This window comes from Raphanus sativus, chromosome 6, assembly GCF_000801105.2.
Source record: "Raphanus sativus cultivar WK10039 chromosome 6, ASM80110v3, whole genome shotgun sequence".
Classification (NCBI taxonomy): Eukaryota; Viridiplantae; Streptophyta; class Magnoliopsida; order Brassicales; family Brassicaceae; genus Raphanus; species Raphanus sativus.
Genome location: NC_079516.1, coordinates 49,970,359 through 49,987,709, shown reverse-complemented (window position 1 = coordinate 49,987,709; position 17,351 = coordinate 49,970,359). Strand labels below are relative to the sequence as shown.

Sequence of the window (17,351 nt, the reverse complement as noted above, 5' to 3'; positions counted from 1 at the left end):
TAAGACCTTTTATGGCTGTTTCCTCAGGACTGTAGCTTTTGTCTTCGAAGACCAGAGCGTTTCTGGTTATCCAAATCGCCCAGCATATCCACGGTAGAATGTTCAAGGAGAAGCCCGACGGTGGGAGACAGACGACTGACCGGAAAGCCACCACCATATCTTTGAAAGTAGCGCTTGCAGCTATGTGAACTGCTTGTTTTAGGGGAACGCATTGCCAAACTTTAACAGCAAACGGGCAGGTAAAGAACAGATGTGTGTTATCCTCCAGTGCATTACACTTTAGGCAATTTGAAGCTGATACCAGTCCTCGTTTCTGCAGGTTAACTCCAAGGGGCAATGCATTCTGGATAATCGTCCACAAGAAAGCTCTCATCTTAGGTGAGAATTTCCCGGACCACACATCCTTTATCCAGTGGAACTCTTCATCTTGTGGTGCTAATCTTGTTTCAGTGCAGGGAGTAGTCGCTGTACGGTACCCAGACTTCGTGGAGTATACCCCCGATGGCGTAGGGTACCAAATGTAGGAGTCTGGCCCGCCTTTTCGGCTAGGTTGGAGGCAAAGAATCTGCGGCAAGTAGGTAGGTAAGATCTCTTGTATCCTACTGCTATTCCATAGTAGGTCATCCGTTAGGAGGTCTGAGACAGTGAGGTCTAGATCCGATTCTTTGATGGGTCCTATGGGTCTCTCCACTCCCTCGAGTGATATCCAAGCATCTTTCCAGATTCGTATAGTTTGTCCATTCCCCACTGCTTTCCCAAGATTAGCAGTTAGGAGGTCTCGACCGAATAGAATTCCTCTCCATCCATGAGAACAAGCCTGAGAAACTGCCACATCTAGAAAATGCTTCCCATGGCAATATTTTCCTAAGAGTATTCTTGCTAGTAGACAATCTGGTACTGTAAGAAGCCGCCAAGCTAGTTTAGCTAGGAGAGCTTGATTGAAAGTTTGGATGTCTCTTAATCCTAGTCCTCCCATGCTCTTAGGTGCTGTTAGACGATCCCATGACACCCAGCAAATCTTTTTCTTTTCGTCGTTACCATCCCACCAAAACCTTGTTAGCACCGATTGGATCCTTTTACACAAGCTAACTGGAATTTGAAAACATGTCATCGTGTAGGTTGGAATGGCACTCAGTACAGACTTGAGCATCGTGAGTTTCCCAGCCCTAGAGAGCTTCTTCGAAGACCAGCTGATTGCTCTCTGCCTGATTCTATCCACAATGGAGGTGAATAAATCCTTTTTTCTTCTTCCAAAGTGTTCTGGCAACCCTAAATACTTGCCTAGTCCTCCTTCCTTTGTGATTCCTAGGATTAACTTAGCATTATCTCTGATCTCAGGTGGAGTCTTGCTTGAGAACGTAATGGAAGACTTGGATTTGTTGATCATCTGGCCAGAAGCTCGTTCATAGTCTTTGATGATCTTCAGCAGATTCTCGCAGTTAGGGGCAGAGGCCAAACAGAAAAACATTGTGTCATCTGCAAAGAGCAGATGACTGACCCTCGGGCACCCCCTCGCTACTCTGACTCCCTGTATTAATCCGTTTCTCTCTGCCTTTTTGCACAAGCCAGACAGCACTTCACTACAGAGGATGAAGACATAAGGCGACAGGGGATCACCCTGCCTAATCCCTCGGTAAGGTTTCACGTCCCCGTAGACTGAATCGTTCACTAGGTAGGAGTAAGACACTGTAGTGATACACTGCATTATCCAGTTGATCCACACCTCATGGAAGCCTAGTCTTTGTAGCACATGTAGGACGAAGTCCCATTCTATTCTGTCATAGGCTTTAGACATGTCTGTCTTTACCGCCATTGTGCAGTTTTTCTCTGCCTTAGACATCTTTAGAAAATGAAGTACCTCGTGGGTTATGAGGACATTGTCTGCTATTGCCCTCCCTGGTACAAAGGCTGACTGATTCTCTGATATTAGTGAACTCAGGACCGTCTTTAGCCTTAGGGATAAGATTTTTGATATAATCTTGTAGAAAATGTTGCAAAGGGCGATAGGCCTATAGTCTTCCACCTTTTTGGCTCCTGTAATCTTGGGGATCAGTCTCACATGCGTTTTGTTGATTGCAGGGGCGAGCAGGCCTGTGAGGAAGAAACTCTGGATCTCTTGGATAACAGCTGGGCCGACAACCTCCCAGTTTGATTGGAAGAAACAAGCTGAAAAGCCATCCGGCCCAGGAGCCTTGTCAGCATTGATAGCAAAGGTAGCTTCCTTTATTTCATCTGCTTGCGGCATTACAATCAGGCTTTCATTTTGTGCTTCTGAAATACAGGGGTGTAGTGCCTCTGCTATCGTCTGTTGACCATCAAAGCCACCCGATTGAAACAGGTCTGAGTAGTAGTCCGATATCACCTTTGAGATCTCTTCTTCTTCGAAAACCGGTGAGCCATTTTTCTTTTCAATTACTGAAAATCTGTTCTTTGCTGAGCGACTTTTTGCCACTGCATGAAAGTAGCCATTGTTTGAGTCTCCCAAAGCTAACCATAACTGCCTACTTCTTTGTTTCCAGAAATATTCCTCGGTTTTGTACAGGTTCAGTAGCTTCAAGTTTAGCGCATGGATCTCCTCATCATCTGGAATATGGTTAGACATTGCAGCTTCCAATTTCTCCTTGACTTCCTCTAGTGCCTTCTGACTATTTTCATGAAACTTTTTGCACCAAGCACAGATAGCTTTCCTGCAGAGCGTAAGTCTCTCATCCACTGAGAGGTGATGTTCTCTTCCCCAAATCTCCTGAATAATGTTTTTGATCTCAACATTGTCTTTCAGGCGTCTATCATATCTGAACACTTTTGTGCCTTTTTTCCTTGACGTGTCTAGGAAAGTTAGCAGAGGTCTGTGGTCCGAGCCTTCGAACTTCAGGTACTGGTTTCTGCTAGCTGGAAACAAGTCTGTCCACTCGCTGTTGCTTACTGATCGGTCCAGTCTACACAGCACCAGATGCGTGTGCCTTTTACCTCTCCAAGATAAGAATTTCCCAGAAAATTTTAGATCGAACAGATCATTCTTAGACAGAAAGGATCTAAAGGCGCAGAAGGTCCCTTCTGCTCTTACTGGTCCTCCCCGTTTTTCACTGTTGTCCACTATTTCGTTGAAATCCCCTGTTAGTAGCCAAGCACCTCCTGCTACTGGCTGTAGGTTTGATAGTGTATTCCAGACTTGGACTCTTTTTGATTGATCTGGTTCCCCGTAGACAAATGTAGTTTGGAAGGTCTTGTTTTTGTAGATGATTGTTGCATTGATATAATTATGAGAATATGAGAGTATCTGAAGATCAATGTCTTTTCTCCAGGATAGAAAGAGACCTCCTCCTCCTGGGGAGTGCGGTGGAACCGCAAAGTGATTATTAGTCTGAAGCCAGTGAAGTTCTTTAATCACCATCTCTGTGGGGTTTTTGGTCTCCATGAGGAAGACTATATCGGGATCGTTCTTCTTCTGGATCCCTCTGAGACGCTGGACTGTTATGGGGTTCCCCAGCCCACAACAGTTCCAGCTGAGAATAGCTAAGGAGCCTGGTGTGGAAGAAGGCGAAAATCCGCCTTCCTCCTTGTAGTAGCTGGGATGAGATGAATGGGGGGGTTGCTCCTGCCTTGTGGTGCATCCGTATCCTCATTACCCGCTTTCCTCAGCATTGGCTTCTTCCTTGACGGCCCACTCTCTGAATGCCCAACTCTTCTTCCTGGTGAGTTTTGAATCTGTGAGAGATTTCTCTTTTTTGAGCTTGCTCCACGCAGGATATTCGGACTGACTCGAGGGGATCTTTGTTTTGCAGGGTTTTTCAGGCGTTTCTTTATCTTGTCTTGGAATGCCTGCAACGTCTCCTCTCCCTCAGGTACATTTTGTGCTTCTTGTTCTGTGTTAGCCTTTTCAGTTTGAGACCGATCAGCGTCAGGGCTGATTATGATTGATCTCATCTTTCGTCCTCCTCTCTCTGCTATAGCTAGATTTTGTTGCATACGAGGAGGATCTCCAATTGACACCGAGGTCCCACCTCTTTCCTCAGCTCCACCAAGTGGGGAGGTGTCATCCACTGGTAATGTTGGAATTGTTGGCAGGAGCCCATAGTCATAGGGGTAGTCATTGATAGGAGGAGGTGTGACAGGGTTACTATCAGACAGTTGCAGCTGACGCGGTGTGGCTGGAAGCTTTGTCGTGGCCGCTAAGATTGTTTCAGCTGTTCTCTCCAACAGTCCATTAGTGTCGCTGAAATGGACTCTTTGTTTTCGGGCCGCCGCTTCTACCGGATCAGGGCAGCTTAGGTACTGTCTTGTAACCTCATGTAACTCTTCCATTATTGCCTCCTTTGCTAGTGCTCTTTGTTCATTGACTTCATCTTGTTGTATTGTCATAACGGGTGCAGCAGGAGCTCCAAGATTTTGGACCGACTTGGAGTTGTCTGGTTCTATCTCCGCAGTTGACATGTTTCGCTGCCTCCAGTCTCCTGGGCTTTGTTGAGGGAATAGGTCCTTTCCCCTTTGTGAAAGCCTGGTTGATTGCTCTCTAGTCTTTGCGTAAGGAGGTGAAATCATCAGAGCATCTCTTCCATTTGATTCCTTTACCTTCCAAACTGACTTAGAGTTCTCTTGTGTGTTCCTAGGGATGTTCGCAGGTGGAGGGGGGTTACGCGTCTGCTTCGTGCTGACCCTCTCTCCAAACCTATTTCCATGTCGAGGAGAACGTGCTTTCTGCTAACTCATTCAAAATCTTATAATAGTAACGAATTAGATAAATATCAAGTCCACAACACATGGTCCACATCTATTTTGTCTGGTAACTTTATAGTTTCAGTACGCGTAGATAAAGAAAGAAGAATATCAAGATTCTAAAACTGAGGAATGAGAAACACATCCATCGATCTTCGAAGACTTTTCTCCTTCAAACTGTACAACAAATCACGAAACCCCACTTGTGTGACTTGTCTAGTTTACACACATTATTATAACTAAAGGTTCATATACCTACCATCTTATGCTCTTTACCATTTCACTATAAACATTTGAAACCTCCCAAGAAAATCAAAAGTCATCAGGATCATTGACTCCTGTAAAGAGACAGAGATAGAGTGACATGGCCGGCGCTTACGATGCGAGCTTACCGGGGGTTCCTGATTGGCTCAACAAAGGAGACAACGCGTGGCAGCTTACGTCGGCGACTCTGGTCGGTCTCCAGAGCATGCCAGGTCTCGTCATCCTCTACGCTTCCATCGTCAAGAAGAAATGGGCCGTGAACTCCGCTTTTATGGCTCTTTACGCATTTGCCGCCGTTCTCCTCTGCTGGGTCCTCCTCTGTTACAAAATGGCTTTCGGAGATGAGCTTGTGCCTTTCTGGGGTAGAGGTGGTCCCGCCTTCGACCAAGGATACCTCAAAGGACAAGCCAAGGTCTTGAAACTAGTTTATGTCCACAAAGTGTTCTGTAAGAAAATGCCTTTGGTTGACTCTTGTTTTTTTTTTTTTGTAGATTCCAGAAACTATTAGGAAGTTTGGGAACGGTACGACGGAGAAAGAAGCGACGATGCCGTATTTTCCGATGGCGACTTTGGTTTATTTTCAGTTTACTTTTGCGGCGATAACGACGATACTTGTGGCAGGGTCTGTGTTGGGGAGGATGAATATCAAAGCGTGGATGGCTTTTGTGCCATTGTGGTTGATATTTAGCTACACTGTCGGAGCTTATAGTCTATGGGGCGGTGGGTTTCTGTACCATTGGGGTGTCATTGATTACTCCGGCGGATATGTTATTCATCTCTCCTCCGGTGTTGCCGGCTTCGTCGCCGCTTACTGGGTACGTTTCAAGAAAATTTAATGTCTTCAGTTTTATGTTTTTTCTTTCAAGATTACATTAAATTTTCTCGTACATTTGTCTTAAATATTTCTTTCCACTCGTGACCAACATAATTTCGGACCTATTTCTTTTTGTGTCTTTACCATTGAGTATTCACTGGAAGGTTTTTGGTTAGTTTATTTAGTTTCGAATCATGTTGGAATTAAAATCCTGGGATATTATTTTATTTTCTTTATTTTATTAATAGAATTAAATTAAAAATAGTGGGTTGGAAAAACGGTACATTGAAGAACAAGATATTTGTATATCGATAGTTGTTGAAAATATTGGATTTAACTAAATTTACGGTAGACGACATGGTCATAGACTCGGGAATTTTCTAATAAGTATATTTTGATGTGGACTTGTCATAGTTTACCAAGTCGTGTTTTGCTTCCTCTTACAAGATGATCACGTATTCAAATTTCAAGGTCCTTAGTTAATTTATAGATCAGTTTAATGATTGATCGGCACACTAACAAAAAGTAATTAACAGTCTACATAATATACAAATAAAACTATGCAAAAGAAAAAGAACATTCGTCAGCAAACAATAGGCGAGAAGAGTCGTACTCGTACCATGACAATATTACTACCATGCTGAATAATTTATATTGAGTTGAATATAACGTAGACTGAATTAAATTCGATATGTGTGACACATGTTGTAGGTGGGACCCCGACCTCAGGCTGACAGAGAGAGATTTCCACCGAACAATGTTCTCCTAATGCTTGCCGGAGCTGGGCTTCTATGGATGGGATGGTCCGGTTTTAACGGCGGGGCTCCTTATGCCGCCAACTTAACCTCCTCAATCGCGGTGCTCAATACCAACCTCTCTGCCGCCACAAGCCTCCTCGTATGGACCTGCCTCGATGTTATTTTCTTTGGTAAACCTTCAGTTATAGGAGCCATTCAAGGCATGGTTACTGGCCTCGCCGGCGTCACTCCCGGAGCAGGTCCCAGTCTTCTAACATCAGCTTAATAGTATCTAGTTTGTTATTGATTAAAATAACATATGTGAGAAATAACATTGGGTAATATTGGTTACACAAAGATAGTAACAAAAAATTGGGATAAGAGATACTAGTGATACGTGTGTGTCTGTTTGGTTGGTGACTCTTGTGTTACAATCAAACAGAAAAACATTGCATGGTGAATATACTAACAGACAAAATGTAATGCAGGGTTGATCCAAACATGGGCGGCCATAATAATTGGAATATTCTCAGGATCAATTCCATGGGCCTCTATGATGATCCTTCACAAGAAATCCATTCTCCTCCAACAAGTAAATTATCTTCACCCTTACAAGCATAAATTTTTTTTCTATATACGACTGTGTTTGTGTAGTATAAACTAGATAATAGTTCTTTTTTTTTTTGAAAAAGAACTAGATAATAGTTCTTACCATATAATAGTATGAATTTGAGGTATGCTTTATAAATAATTGTTTATTTTGGTTGGTCAAATAAACAGGTAGATGATACATTAGCGGTATTCTACACACACGCAGTAGCTGGAGTACTAGGTGGCTTACTGACAGGCTTATTTGCACATCCTGATCTGTGCGTCTTGTTACTTCCTGTTCCAAACACCAACGGAGCTTTCTACGGCGGCAATGGCGGTAAACAGTTTCTGAAACAGTTGGTCGGAGCTGCTTTCATTACTGTCTGGAATGTAGTGTCGACGACTCTCATACTCCTTGCTATAAAGATGTTCATACCGTTGAGAATGGCTGAGGAAGAGCTTGGGATTGGAGACGATGCTGCTCATGGAGAAGAAGCTTATGCTCTTTGGGGCGATGGAGAGAAGTTCGATGCCACGAGGCATGAAACGCAGATGCAAGAGTTTGAGAGAGATCAAGAAGCTGCTCATCCTTCTTATGTTCATGGTGCTAGAGGTGTCACTATTGTTTTATAAAAAGTCTCTTTATCTGCTTGCATTTTTGTGTCTCTCTTCTTTTTCATTTGGTGTGGGACACGAAAGAGTTGTGTTCTGTATATGTATAACTTCTTCATTTTTTTCAAATGTAACTGCAGCTAAAAACCATTTCTAATTTTTTTTTAAAATGATGCGTGGCAATAGTGATTTAGCTTGGGATTTTTTAGTAATGAACATATTTTCTTAAATTTTTCTTTGTGCCAATAAGACTTGTTATATTTGCCAAATAACTTTTTATCCTAATGGAGGACATGTTAAAATAGAACTACCGGTTTATTTAAATAGTTCTCATATATAGTTTGGATTATTGAAATTAATTGGTCTTTTGGGGACTTAACCAAACACATTCTTGTGATAGTGGTCTAAAAAGATGCGTACAAGGGAGCCATTGAAACCAAGATGAATAAAAAGCAAAGCTACAAAACATGTAGAAAACACACACAAGAACTTTCTAATTCTATAGTATCTTTTGATTGGGTGCCAAAAAAGAATACTCCCAATATGCCATGGAATAAACTCTTTAACAAAATATGACGTCAATGTATGGCTTAAATAAAAAAAGTTTTATCATGGGTAGCCAAATCTTAGGTTGGATGACAATGATTTGGCCAGGAAAAAAAAATGTAATAACCTAGTTGTTTACTTTATAGATGATAGTGTTAAACCTTTCCTTTGTTCATAGCTTTTTTGACTCTTTGACATGTGATGATGTGAGTCTTAAACCTTAATCCTCTCATAAACTTTTGACTAATACGTCACTGTTATTGTGTTAAATTCAATCCCTCTCTGGATTAGAACGAACTTCACATGAAACTCTTAAATCATAATTCTCCTTAGGAGCAGGGGTGATGTATCTACGTTAAACTTTATCATGAAAAAGTTTAGTGTATGAAATAATTGAACACTAATGAAATAATTGAAATTTTTGTCCTAGAGTTGTTCTTATGTGTCACCACTTACTTTTTATTTAAATTAAATTAAATTATTCACCCTAAAAAAGGTTTTACTTTGCAAGAACAAAAAGGCCTGCAAGTGGCGTGGTTTACACAGGATGGGCCTATAAATATCTAAAACACGAAAAACCTTTTCTCTCTTCTTCATATCCCATCGCCACTCAAACCAAACTCGTGGCTTACTGACTCTGACCTGAACACATAAACACAAACAGAGATTCTGTCTGGTTTCACCATGGAACCGAATATTTACCAACTTGCCCTTGCGGCTCTCTTCGGAGCCTCCTTCGTTGCTGTTTCAGGGTTCTTCATGCACTTCAAGGCCCTGAATCTCGTCCTCGAGCGTGGTAGGGAGAAGAAAGACAACAACAACAACACCACTACCGAAGGAGGAGACTCTCCGCAGCATCAAAGCCAGAGCCTTTCGAGGCGGCGGAGCCAAGTCAGAAGGAAAGGACTAAGCCCCGCTTCTCTCCCAGATGCAACTCCCTTCACCGGAGGAGCCGCCACCGATGGCGGCGGCGGCGGTGAAGCAGGAGGAGGGCGTACTAACGGCCATGTTTATGTCGATGAGATCCCTCCTGGCTTGCCTAGGCTTCATACTCCATCTGAAGGTATTGAGAAACTTGTCCTGGATTGGATTGTTCATATTAGAGTTTTAGTGTGATTTGTCGGAAAAAGATCCTATTTTTATTTCTGGGTCTAGTGTCTTTTGGTTCTCTGAGTGACGTGGATTGAGAAAGATCCAAACTTTTTATGTGGGTTAGTGTGGTTTTCAGTGTTCTGAGGGTTTGTAATGATGTTTACAGGGAGATCGTCTGTACATGGGACTAATAGTATAAGGAAAACTGGAAGCTTTGTCAGACCAATCTCTCCCAAGTCTCCCGTTGCTAGTGCTAGTGCCTTTGAGAGTATGGGAGAATCAGATGATGATGATAATATGACTGATACTGCTGGTTTGGATGCTTCTTACTTGCAAGCGAATGGAGACTTGGTGAGTGTTTCTTATTCAATCATTGGTTTTGTATTGAATGAGCAAAGCAAAAGGCTTACTTACTTACTTACTTACTTTGCAGCCTGCGGATGCAACTGAAGAGCAAATATCTATGGCTGCTTCAAGCATGATTCGTTCACACAGTGTGTCTGGTGACCTACATGGAGTTCAGCCTGATCCTATTGCTGCTGATATTCTTCGTAAAGAGCCTGAGCAGGAGACCTTTGTCCGTCTTAATGTTCCTCTTGGTAAGAATGATTACTTGTTTCTTTTTTTTTTCCTGTTATCACAAATCATTACATGTTTAATTCGTAAGTCCCACTAGTTTAAAATATTTGGTAGTGGCAATCAGTTAAGTGGCACTACAACAGGTATTCACTATAGCCTTGAGTGAGATAATAATGGGGTTAGTTAAAGCTTTAGAAGCTGCGCCTTTGAATCTCTAAACCATAGACTAAAAATTATACCTTGAAGCATTTTGTTCAGTCCATTTCTTAATTGAGATTTTTTTTTACACATGATTTGTTCAGAGGTGCCGACGTCAGATGAGGTTGAAGCCTACAAATGTCTGCAAGAATGTCTTGAATTGCGGAAGAGATATGTCTTCCAAGAAACAGTTGCGCCGTGGGAAAAAGAAGTCATATCTGATCCTAGTACCCCAAAGCCTAACTTAGAGCCATTTGCACACTATCCTCAGGGAAAGTCTGATGTGAGCTTTCTTCTCCTTTGTTCTTTCATGGAACTTCGCTATGCATTTTATGTATTTAACTTCTCTAGTTTTTTGTTTCTGCAGCATTACTTTGAGATGCAAGATGGAGTAGTCCATGTGTTTCCAAATAAAGATGGTAAGTTGATCTGGTTACATTCCTTCTCTTTTTGCCAATGAAAATGACAATGTGTTCTGTTTTGTTATCCTCAGTAAAAGAAGAGCTCTTCCCTGTAGCTGATGCCACAGCGTTTTTCACCGACTTGCATCATGTACTCAAAGTCATAGCTGCTGGAAACATGAGGACTTTGTGCCACCGTCGACTAGTGCTCCTTGAACAGGTAAGCGTTTCAGTTATAGTAGAATTAATCTCAATAATCAAGTTAACATCATGTGTTTTTCTCTTGTGTTTCAGAAATTTAATCTCCATTTGATGCTTAATGCGGATAAAGAGTTCCTCGCTCAAAAAAGCGCACCCCATCGTGATTTTTACAATGTTAGGAAAGTCGACACTCATGTTCATCACTCAGCTTGCATGAACCAGAAACATCTCTTAAGGTTTATCAAGTCGAAGCTCAGGAAAGAACCTGATGAGGTAAACTATTGGGGAACCATATTATTTTTAGGAGAGTATAAGATTCAACGGTACGCAGGTATGATAACCTTTTTGCTCTATGCAGGTTGTCATATTCAGGGATGGAACATATCTGACATTGAAAGAAGTTTTTGAGAGCCTGGATCTGACTGGGTAATTTACATTTCACCAATATTGATAATTATTACAAGTCAATAATTACCTCTGAGGAGCCACTGTTACACTGAAGAAATGAACATTTTCTCCTCCTTTTCACAGATATGATCTTAACGTTGATCTCTTGGATGTTCACGCTGATAAGAGCACCTTTCATCGCTTTGACAAGTTCAACCTCAAGTACAATCCATGTGGTCAAAGTAGGCTGAGGGAAATTTTCCTTAAACAGGATAATCTCATTCAAGGTAATTAAATTATCTTTTGTCCCTCTTAGCACCATTTTTTTTAGTTCAGTTGATGCGTCAGGTATGCAGTTTTGAAATCTCTCTTTTTTTTTCTTTTTGGATTCAGGTCGTTTTCTTGGTGAGATAACGAAACAAGTTTTCTCCGACCTTGAAGCTAGCAAATATCAGGTAAAATCGACTTGCAGATGTATAACAGAAAGAACACTGTTACAATCAAATGAATGATAATTAATAAGAACCTGATGAGGTGACTTTCCACACTGCAGATGGCTGAATACAGAATATCTATATACGGCAGAAAAATGAGTGAGTGGGACCAACTGGCTAGTTGGATTGTGAACAACGATCTATACAGTGAGAACGTTGTCTGGTTAATTCAGGTTTGCTTTCTTTTTAATAATATGCTTATGCGTCTCTCTTTTTTGTCACATGACTGCTAACTGACTACCTCTCGTTTTATGTCTGTCTGCTCACTAGCTTCCACGCCTCTACAACATTTACAAGGACATGGGTATCGTGACATCGTTCCAGAATATCCTTGACAATATATTCATTCCTCTGTTTGAAGCCACGGTAGATCCCGATTCGCATCCCCAGCTCCATGTTTTTTTGAAGCAGGTTAGCATCTATATATCTTTCAGAAACTATTAAAAAAGTTAGTTGCTGTTTCTGTGTTTTGTTTGATTGATTGCTGGTTTCTTCGTTTGGTGGTATATCAGGTTGTTGGATTTGATTTGGTAGATGATGAAAGCAAACCTGAGAGACGTCCCACAAAACACATGCCCACTCCAGCTCAATGGACTAACGCCTTTAATCCTGCATTCTCCTACTATGTCTACTACTGTTACGCTAACCTCTATGTGCTAAACAAGGTACCATTCCTGGTCTCTCTGCTGCAACTAACATTATAATTTCAAAACTTTGTAACACAAAAGTAACTTGGCTTTTTTCAGCTTCGGGAGTCTAAGGGCATGACAACCATCACACTACGGCCACATTCTGGGGAGGTATTGTACTTCTTCCTTTGTGCTTTACATACTGTTTTCTCTTTCAGTTCAACGGATGTTCAAGATGTCTATAAAATTTCAGGCTGGTGACATTGACCACTTGGCTGCTACATTTCTCACATGTCATAGCATCGCTCACGGAATCAATCTACGAAAGTCTCCTGTGCTTCAGTATCTCTACTACCTCGCCCAGGTTTGCATAGACTGCCCTGCTTGTGTTACACATGTATAATTGTTGTGTATGGTCTTACTGGACATTTATTTTTTGACAGATTGGTCTGGCCATGTCTCCACTGAGCAACAACTCTCTGTTTCTTGATTATCACCGAAACCCGTTTCCTGTGTTTTTCTTAAGAGGCCTCAATGTTTCCCTGTCCACGGATGATCCCCTTCAGATTCACTTAACTAAAGAACCTCTCGTGGAAGAGTACAGCATTGCTGCCTCGGTAAGTCATGTCACACATCGTAGACAAATGAAATTTTAAATCATCTTTTGATGTATAAGTCCTTGATGTATTGACTTAAAGATAATAACTTGAATTTCAGGTGTGGAAGCTGAGTTCGTGTGACCTGTGCGAGATAGCTCGTAACTCAGTGTACCAGTCAGGTTTCTCACATGCCCTGAAGGTACTTGATTTATCGCACACATAGACTGTAGCATCATGTACTTGTCTCTGTTCTGGTCTGCTGGTTGATTCTGACTCTTTGGCATGTTTTTATAGTCGCACTGGATTGGAAAAGACTACTACAAAAGAGGACCTGATGGAAACGACATTCACAAAACAAATGTACCTCACATAAGGGTGGAGTTCCGTGACACGGTAACTTTGATATCTCTACACAGATTACACCTTTTTTTGTTGGAAAACAAATTGAATTATGAAGTTGATGCAGATCTGGAAAGAGGAGATGCAACAGGTTTATTTGGGAAAGGCTGTTATCTCAGATGAAGTTGTTCCGTAAGAAAAAAGAAATGAGAAATGGCAACGTGTATGAATCTTTTATCTTAATGATCTTTTAAACACTTGTGTTGCAACATGTTCTTATGTGTGTGTCTCTCGGTGATTGAAATTCAGGGGAAGGGGATTTATACACCAAGGGAGACGTCTTCAGAAGTATACGATGCAGGAAGTAGATAGGGTAATAAATAAAGTGAGAGTGGCTATGTTGTTGTGCCCTTATGAAGGCTGCTGCCAATTCTATTGTTTCTATGAATCGTAATCCTTTTTTTTTCTAGGGCGGACTTAAAAGAGCTGCAAACGACATTGAGAACTGTTTCTCTCTCTATATATCTATATATAAAGAGACCATAAGAGTTATACTATCATTTAATTCTAGTTGAGTTTTGATTAAGACAGATTTATAGGTGCTACTAAGAAGATTTAATGCTGGTTAGATTTTGGGTATGTTTCATCACCTATAACAAGGAGGCAATGTGACTTTCTTATGCATTTTGGGTTTGATTAAATAAAAGAGGAGACAATGTGGCACCTAAACGTCTGCCTAGGCCCTGTTCGTTTGCTGGTTGCTAGCGTCAGCGACCAGAGTCAGCGACTCCGACTTAATGTCGCTGATAGTGTTCGTTTGGAGGTCGCGCGTTTAATCCCAGCGACCATTTTTTTTTAAAAAAAAATTTTGATCGCACGATTTTGATCCCACCGTTAGAATTTCTAGCGTCCAAAATTTTTAATCGCTGATTGCTAGCGTTTGGTCGTTACGATCGGTCGCTAAACCCGCGAACAGTAAACGAACAACGTTTGGTTGCTGAAATTGGTCGCTGACGCTAGCGACCAGCAAACGAACAGGGCCCTAATGGTCAATTTTGACTTGAAACAAAATGATCTTCTCAAAATGATTTTTAAAAAAAAATTGGTGCGACTTGAACAAAATGATTTGTCAACAGTTTTTTTTTTTTTGGAAATTGGTGCAGGCGTTCAAATATCGATATAGCGCCATTCGCCTAATTAATAATCCCATATAAATCGTCTAAATAGTTCCTAGTGATTTTTTGAACATTAGTTTTGACTTTTAATATACTAAGATTTGATCGTATGGGTGAAACGTCTTAGTAGCCGTCAAGCTAGTTGCATGATCTTGCTTGACGTATGAATGTTCAAGAGAGTGTACACATAACTATATATTAAATAGAAATCGCTAATAAAGGGTGTAAGTATAAATTACAACCAACTCAATCGAAAATGGAGTTTGAGGACCGACCTAGAGTCTGAAGGAGCCAAGTTGTGGCATTTGCTTTGCCAACAAAAAGGTCAATGTCAGTGACAGTATGTCTTGTTTTGTCCCTTTCAAGTTTCAATGAAACGATACACGATTCTCTCATTCATTCACCTAAAGGCCAAAGCTAAACGCGTGAACCTTCTTTTATTTATGCATAAATCATTATACACTGCTATGCTTATAATTTTTGATATTCTTATGGGCCAGGAAGATATGATTGCATGTAACTAGTTACCATGTTGATATCAAAAATAAAAGAAACAAAAAAATTGTTTGAAAATTTCGAATCCAGACGTGGGAGAAATAACTATGTCTGCCACTTCTTCTCTACCAGATCAGCAAAATTCAGCATCCTAAAATTTCTTTGAAAAATAAATGCCAAATATAATTAAATATTTTTTAATAATATTAATTGATTACAAACTACTGAACATATACCATTCAAAATTTATCATGAACCAAGGTCGGTGACCGACTTGGAAAACCATTATCACATTGAGATTAAATGGCATGCAAATAACATGGCCCAATAGATTAACCAGAATCAGTAGTACCATGGAGAAAAAGAATGTGGGGTTAATATATTCCTAAAGTCCCACTAAAATCTCAATATATGAGTATTGAGTTTTCTCATGAATATACTAACTATTCCCACCAAATAACTAAACCTACACTTCAAGCATGCATAGAAAGACCAACTTAACTTACGTTAAAAAAAACATTAGAGCTAAAGCGAACCATCTCTAGTAAGCTTAGCAAGCAATGCATTGATAAGTGAATCCCTCTTCTCTGCCCTCATCTCTTCCCTCGACCTCCTTTGCTCCTCTCTATCCCTCCACATCCGCTCCATTGTCATCCTCTCCTTCTCAAGCTCCTCCATCTTTCTTCTCCACTCTTCTTCTTTCTCTGCTCTCTCCTTCTCCCTCGCCTCCCATCTTTCTCTCCATTCGTTCTCCATTCTCATCTGATGTCTCATAAACTCATCTAAAACCTCTCTTACACTATTATTAGCACCACCACTACTATTACTTATACCGCCTTTTCGCTTCTTTGCAATGTTCTTTTTCGGGTTTAGGGTTTTGGGTTCGTTGCTGATATCTACTAGTTCTTCATTCACGTTCTCTTCTTCTTCATCCGAAGAAAACTGCTCCGAATGACTTCTCTTTCTCGTCGCGCCGCTTGTTCCCCCTCCTCCTCCTCCCTCGGATTCGGCCCATAGCATTCTTTGCATTCTACTTGCAAATATAATTTGCATATCATCATAAAAAGGGAATTGTTGTCTTGCTATCTCTTCATCCATTGTCTCACATCCCTGGATGATACACATGACCAGTGAGATAACATGCATGTATAAACTAATCTACTTAAATAATCTCAAACTAGGGAGAATACTAATTTCTTGTAACATGTATATTCATTTTGCATATTAGCATAGTTTCATGCATGACCTCCAAGTAATAACACACTACATAATTAAATATAAATAACATCCACAATATGAAAAGAAAGAGTGAGAGAGAGGGTTAAGTTGGGGTCGACCTTAAAGCGAGTGACGAGGTTCTTCCACTTGCACTTGCACTGTTCAGGACTACGAAGAAAGCTTTTGTCTCTCATCTTGTTAGAGACAACTTCCCATAGAAGCTTGTTCCGCTTTGTCTCCATGAAAGTTTGATCCAGCTCTCCTCTTATGGCTATCAACTCCTTTGTCTCTTCTAGGCTCCACTGTGGAAACCTATCCCCTGTAGCCGGAGAAGCTAGCTCGGGGGTTTGAGATTGAGGATGAAGTTGGTGATGATGTTTGTTGAGGTACTGAAGCTGGTGAAGCTGTTGCTGATCCATATCAAGAACTAATCAAGAAAATAACTAAAAGAGAAACAAGAATCACCAAACGATCTCTAAAGACTAAAGCAAAGGTTAGATTTCGAGAGGCTTTCACTTTTTAGATCGAAAATGAAAAATACAATCTTCTTTTTTTTTTTTGCTTTGAGTTTGTAATGTGAAAACGTCTAGAGAAAGATGTCTTATTTCTTTGATCGTAATTCTTTTCTTCTTCTCCACTCTCTCTTTCTCATGTCGCCATCTGTCTACGCGTTTACTTTTTTTTCCTTTTGTTGGAATTTTTCAAATATTATTTACTTTTTTCTGTTTTTCTTTTGACAAAAATATTAAAGAAAAAGCTTTCGGTAAATGTGTCGTTATTTGATCTTAGTACTCTATTTATTCTAATGGCCTATGGAAAAAGGATTAGCCTCTAATAAAAGTATATAATCTATTAACAACTTGACTTGTGATAAAATTCAGGGATGTGGATATTTCTATCGTTTTCTTCTCATGATGTAATAATCACTTTTAGGTTTGACAAATACTATTCTAGATTCGACAGTCGAGATATAATCAATCAAATATTTTTCGTGTCAATTATAATCAATCAAATGTATTTGAAATAGAGTTATAACCATTCTCTTTCTCCGTGTTGAGATAATTTTAAAAAATCCAGTTTTGATAAATACTTAGATTTTCCGTTTAAAATTTAAATTTTGATTGGGCTATTTTTCGGTTTAAACCATTGAGTGCTTTTCATTGGTCATGTTACAATCTTCTTAGTGTGACGATCGTATTGCGTTGACGTTTCATCATGCGAGAGCCTTCGGTCAAGTATACTTTTGTATTATTGTGTGGTTCTTAAT

At 40.4% G+C, this 17,351-nt stretch overlaps 3 protein-coding genes across 3 annotated transcripts; 2 read left to right on the top strand and 1 right to left on the bottom strand.

Annotated features, from left to right (window-relative positions):
* Nucleotides 1-4,858: 4,858 nt before the first annotated feature.
* On the top strand, nucleotides 4,859-7,901 carry LOC108806857 (ammonium transporter 2). Its single transcript, XM_018579062.2, has 5 exons — nucleotides 4,859-5,389; nucleotides 5,469-5,792; nucleotides 6,503-6,788; nucleotides 7,017-7,120; nucleotides 7,309-7,901. Exons 1-5 carry the CDS (start codon nucleotides 5,078-5,080, stop codon nucleotides 7,750-7,752), a joined length of 1,470 nt encoding a protein of 489 aa, XP_018434564.1. The 5' UTR covers nucleotides 4,859-5,077; the 3' UTR covers nucleotides 7,753-7,901.
* A 960-nt stretch (nucleotides 7,902-8,861) lies between these two features.
* On the top strand, nucleotides 8,862-13,782 carry LOC108813328 (AMP deaminase). Its single transcript, XM_018585858.2, has 20 exons — nucleotides 8,862-9,340; nucleotides 9,536-9,720; nucleotides 9,803-9,968; nucleotides 10,251-10,429; nucleotides 10,514-10,565; nucleotides 10,640-10,767; nucleotides 10,842-11,021; nucleotides 11,107-11,174; nucleotides 11,280-11,422; nucleotides 11,529-11,590; nucleotides 11,689-11,802; nucleotides 11,900-12,040; nucleotides 12,142-12,294; nucleotides 12,376-12,429; nucleotides 12,512-12,622; nucleotides 12,702-12,875; nucleotides 12,976-13,056; nucleotides 13,152-13,250; nucleotides 13,324-13,419; nucleotides 13,506-13,782. Exons 1-19 carry the CDS (start codon nucleotides 8,962-8,964, stop codon nucleotides 13,390-13,392), a joined length of 2,538 nt encoding a protein of 845 aa, XP_018441360.1. The 5' UTR covers nucleotides 8,862-8,961; the 3' UTR covers nucleotides 13,393-13,419; nucleotides 13,506-13,782.
* Nucleotides 13,783-15,047: 1,265 nt separating this feature from the next.
* On the bottom strand, nucleotides 15,048-16,704 carry LOC108809008 (trihelix transcription factor GT-3b). Its single transcript, XM_018581130.2, has 2 exons — nucleotides 16,204-16,704; nucleotides 15,048-15,976 (listed from the first exon to the last, which is right to left on the bottom strand). Exons 1-2 carry the CDS (start codon nucleotides 16,501-16,503, stop codon nucleotides 15,392-15,394), a joined length of 885 nt encoding a protein of 294 aa, XP_018436632.2. The 5' UTR covers nucleotides 16,504-16,704; the 3' UTR covers nucleotides 15,048-15,391.
* Nucleotides 16,705-17,351: the final 647 nt, after the last annotated feature.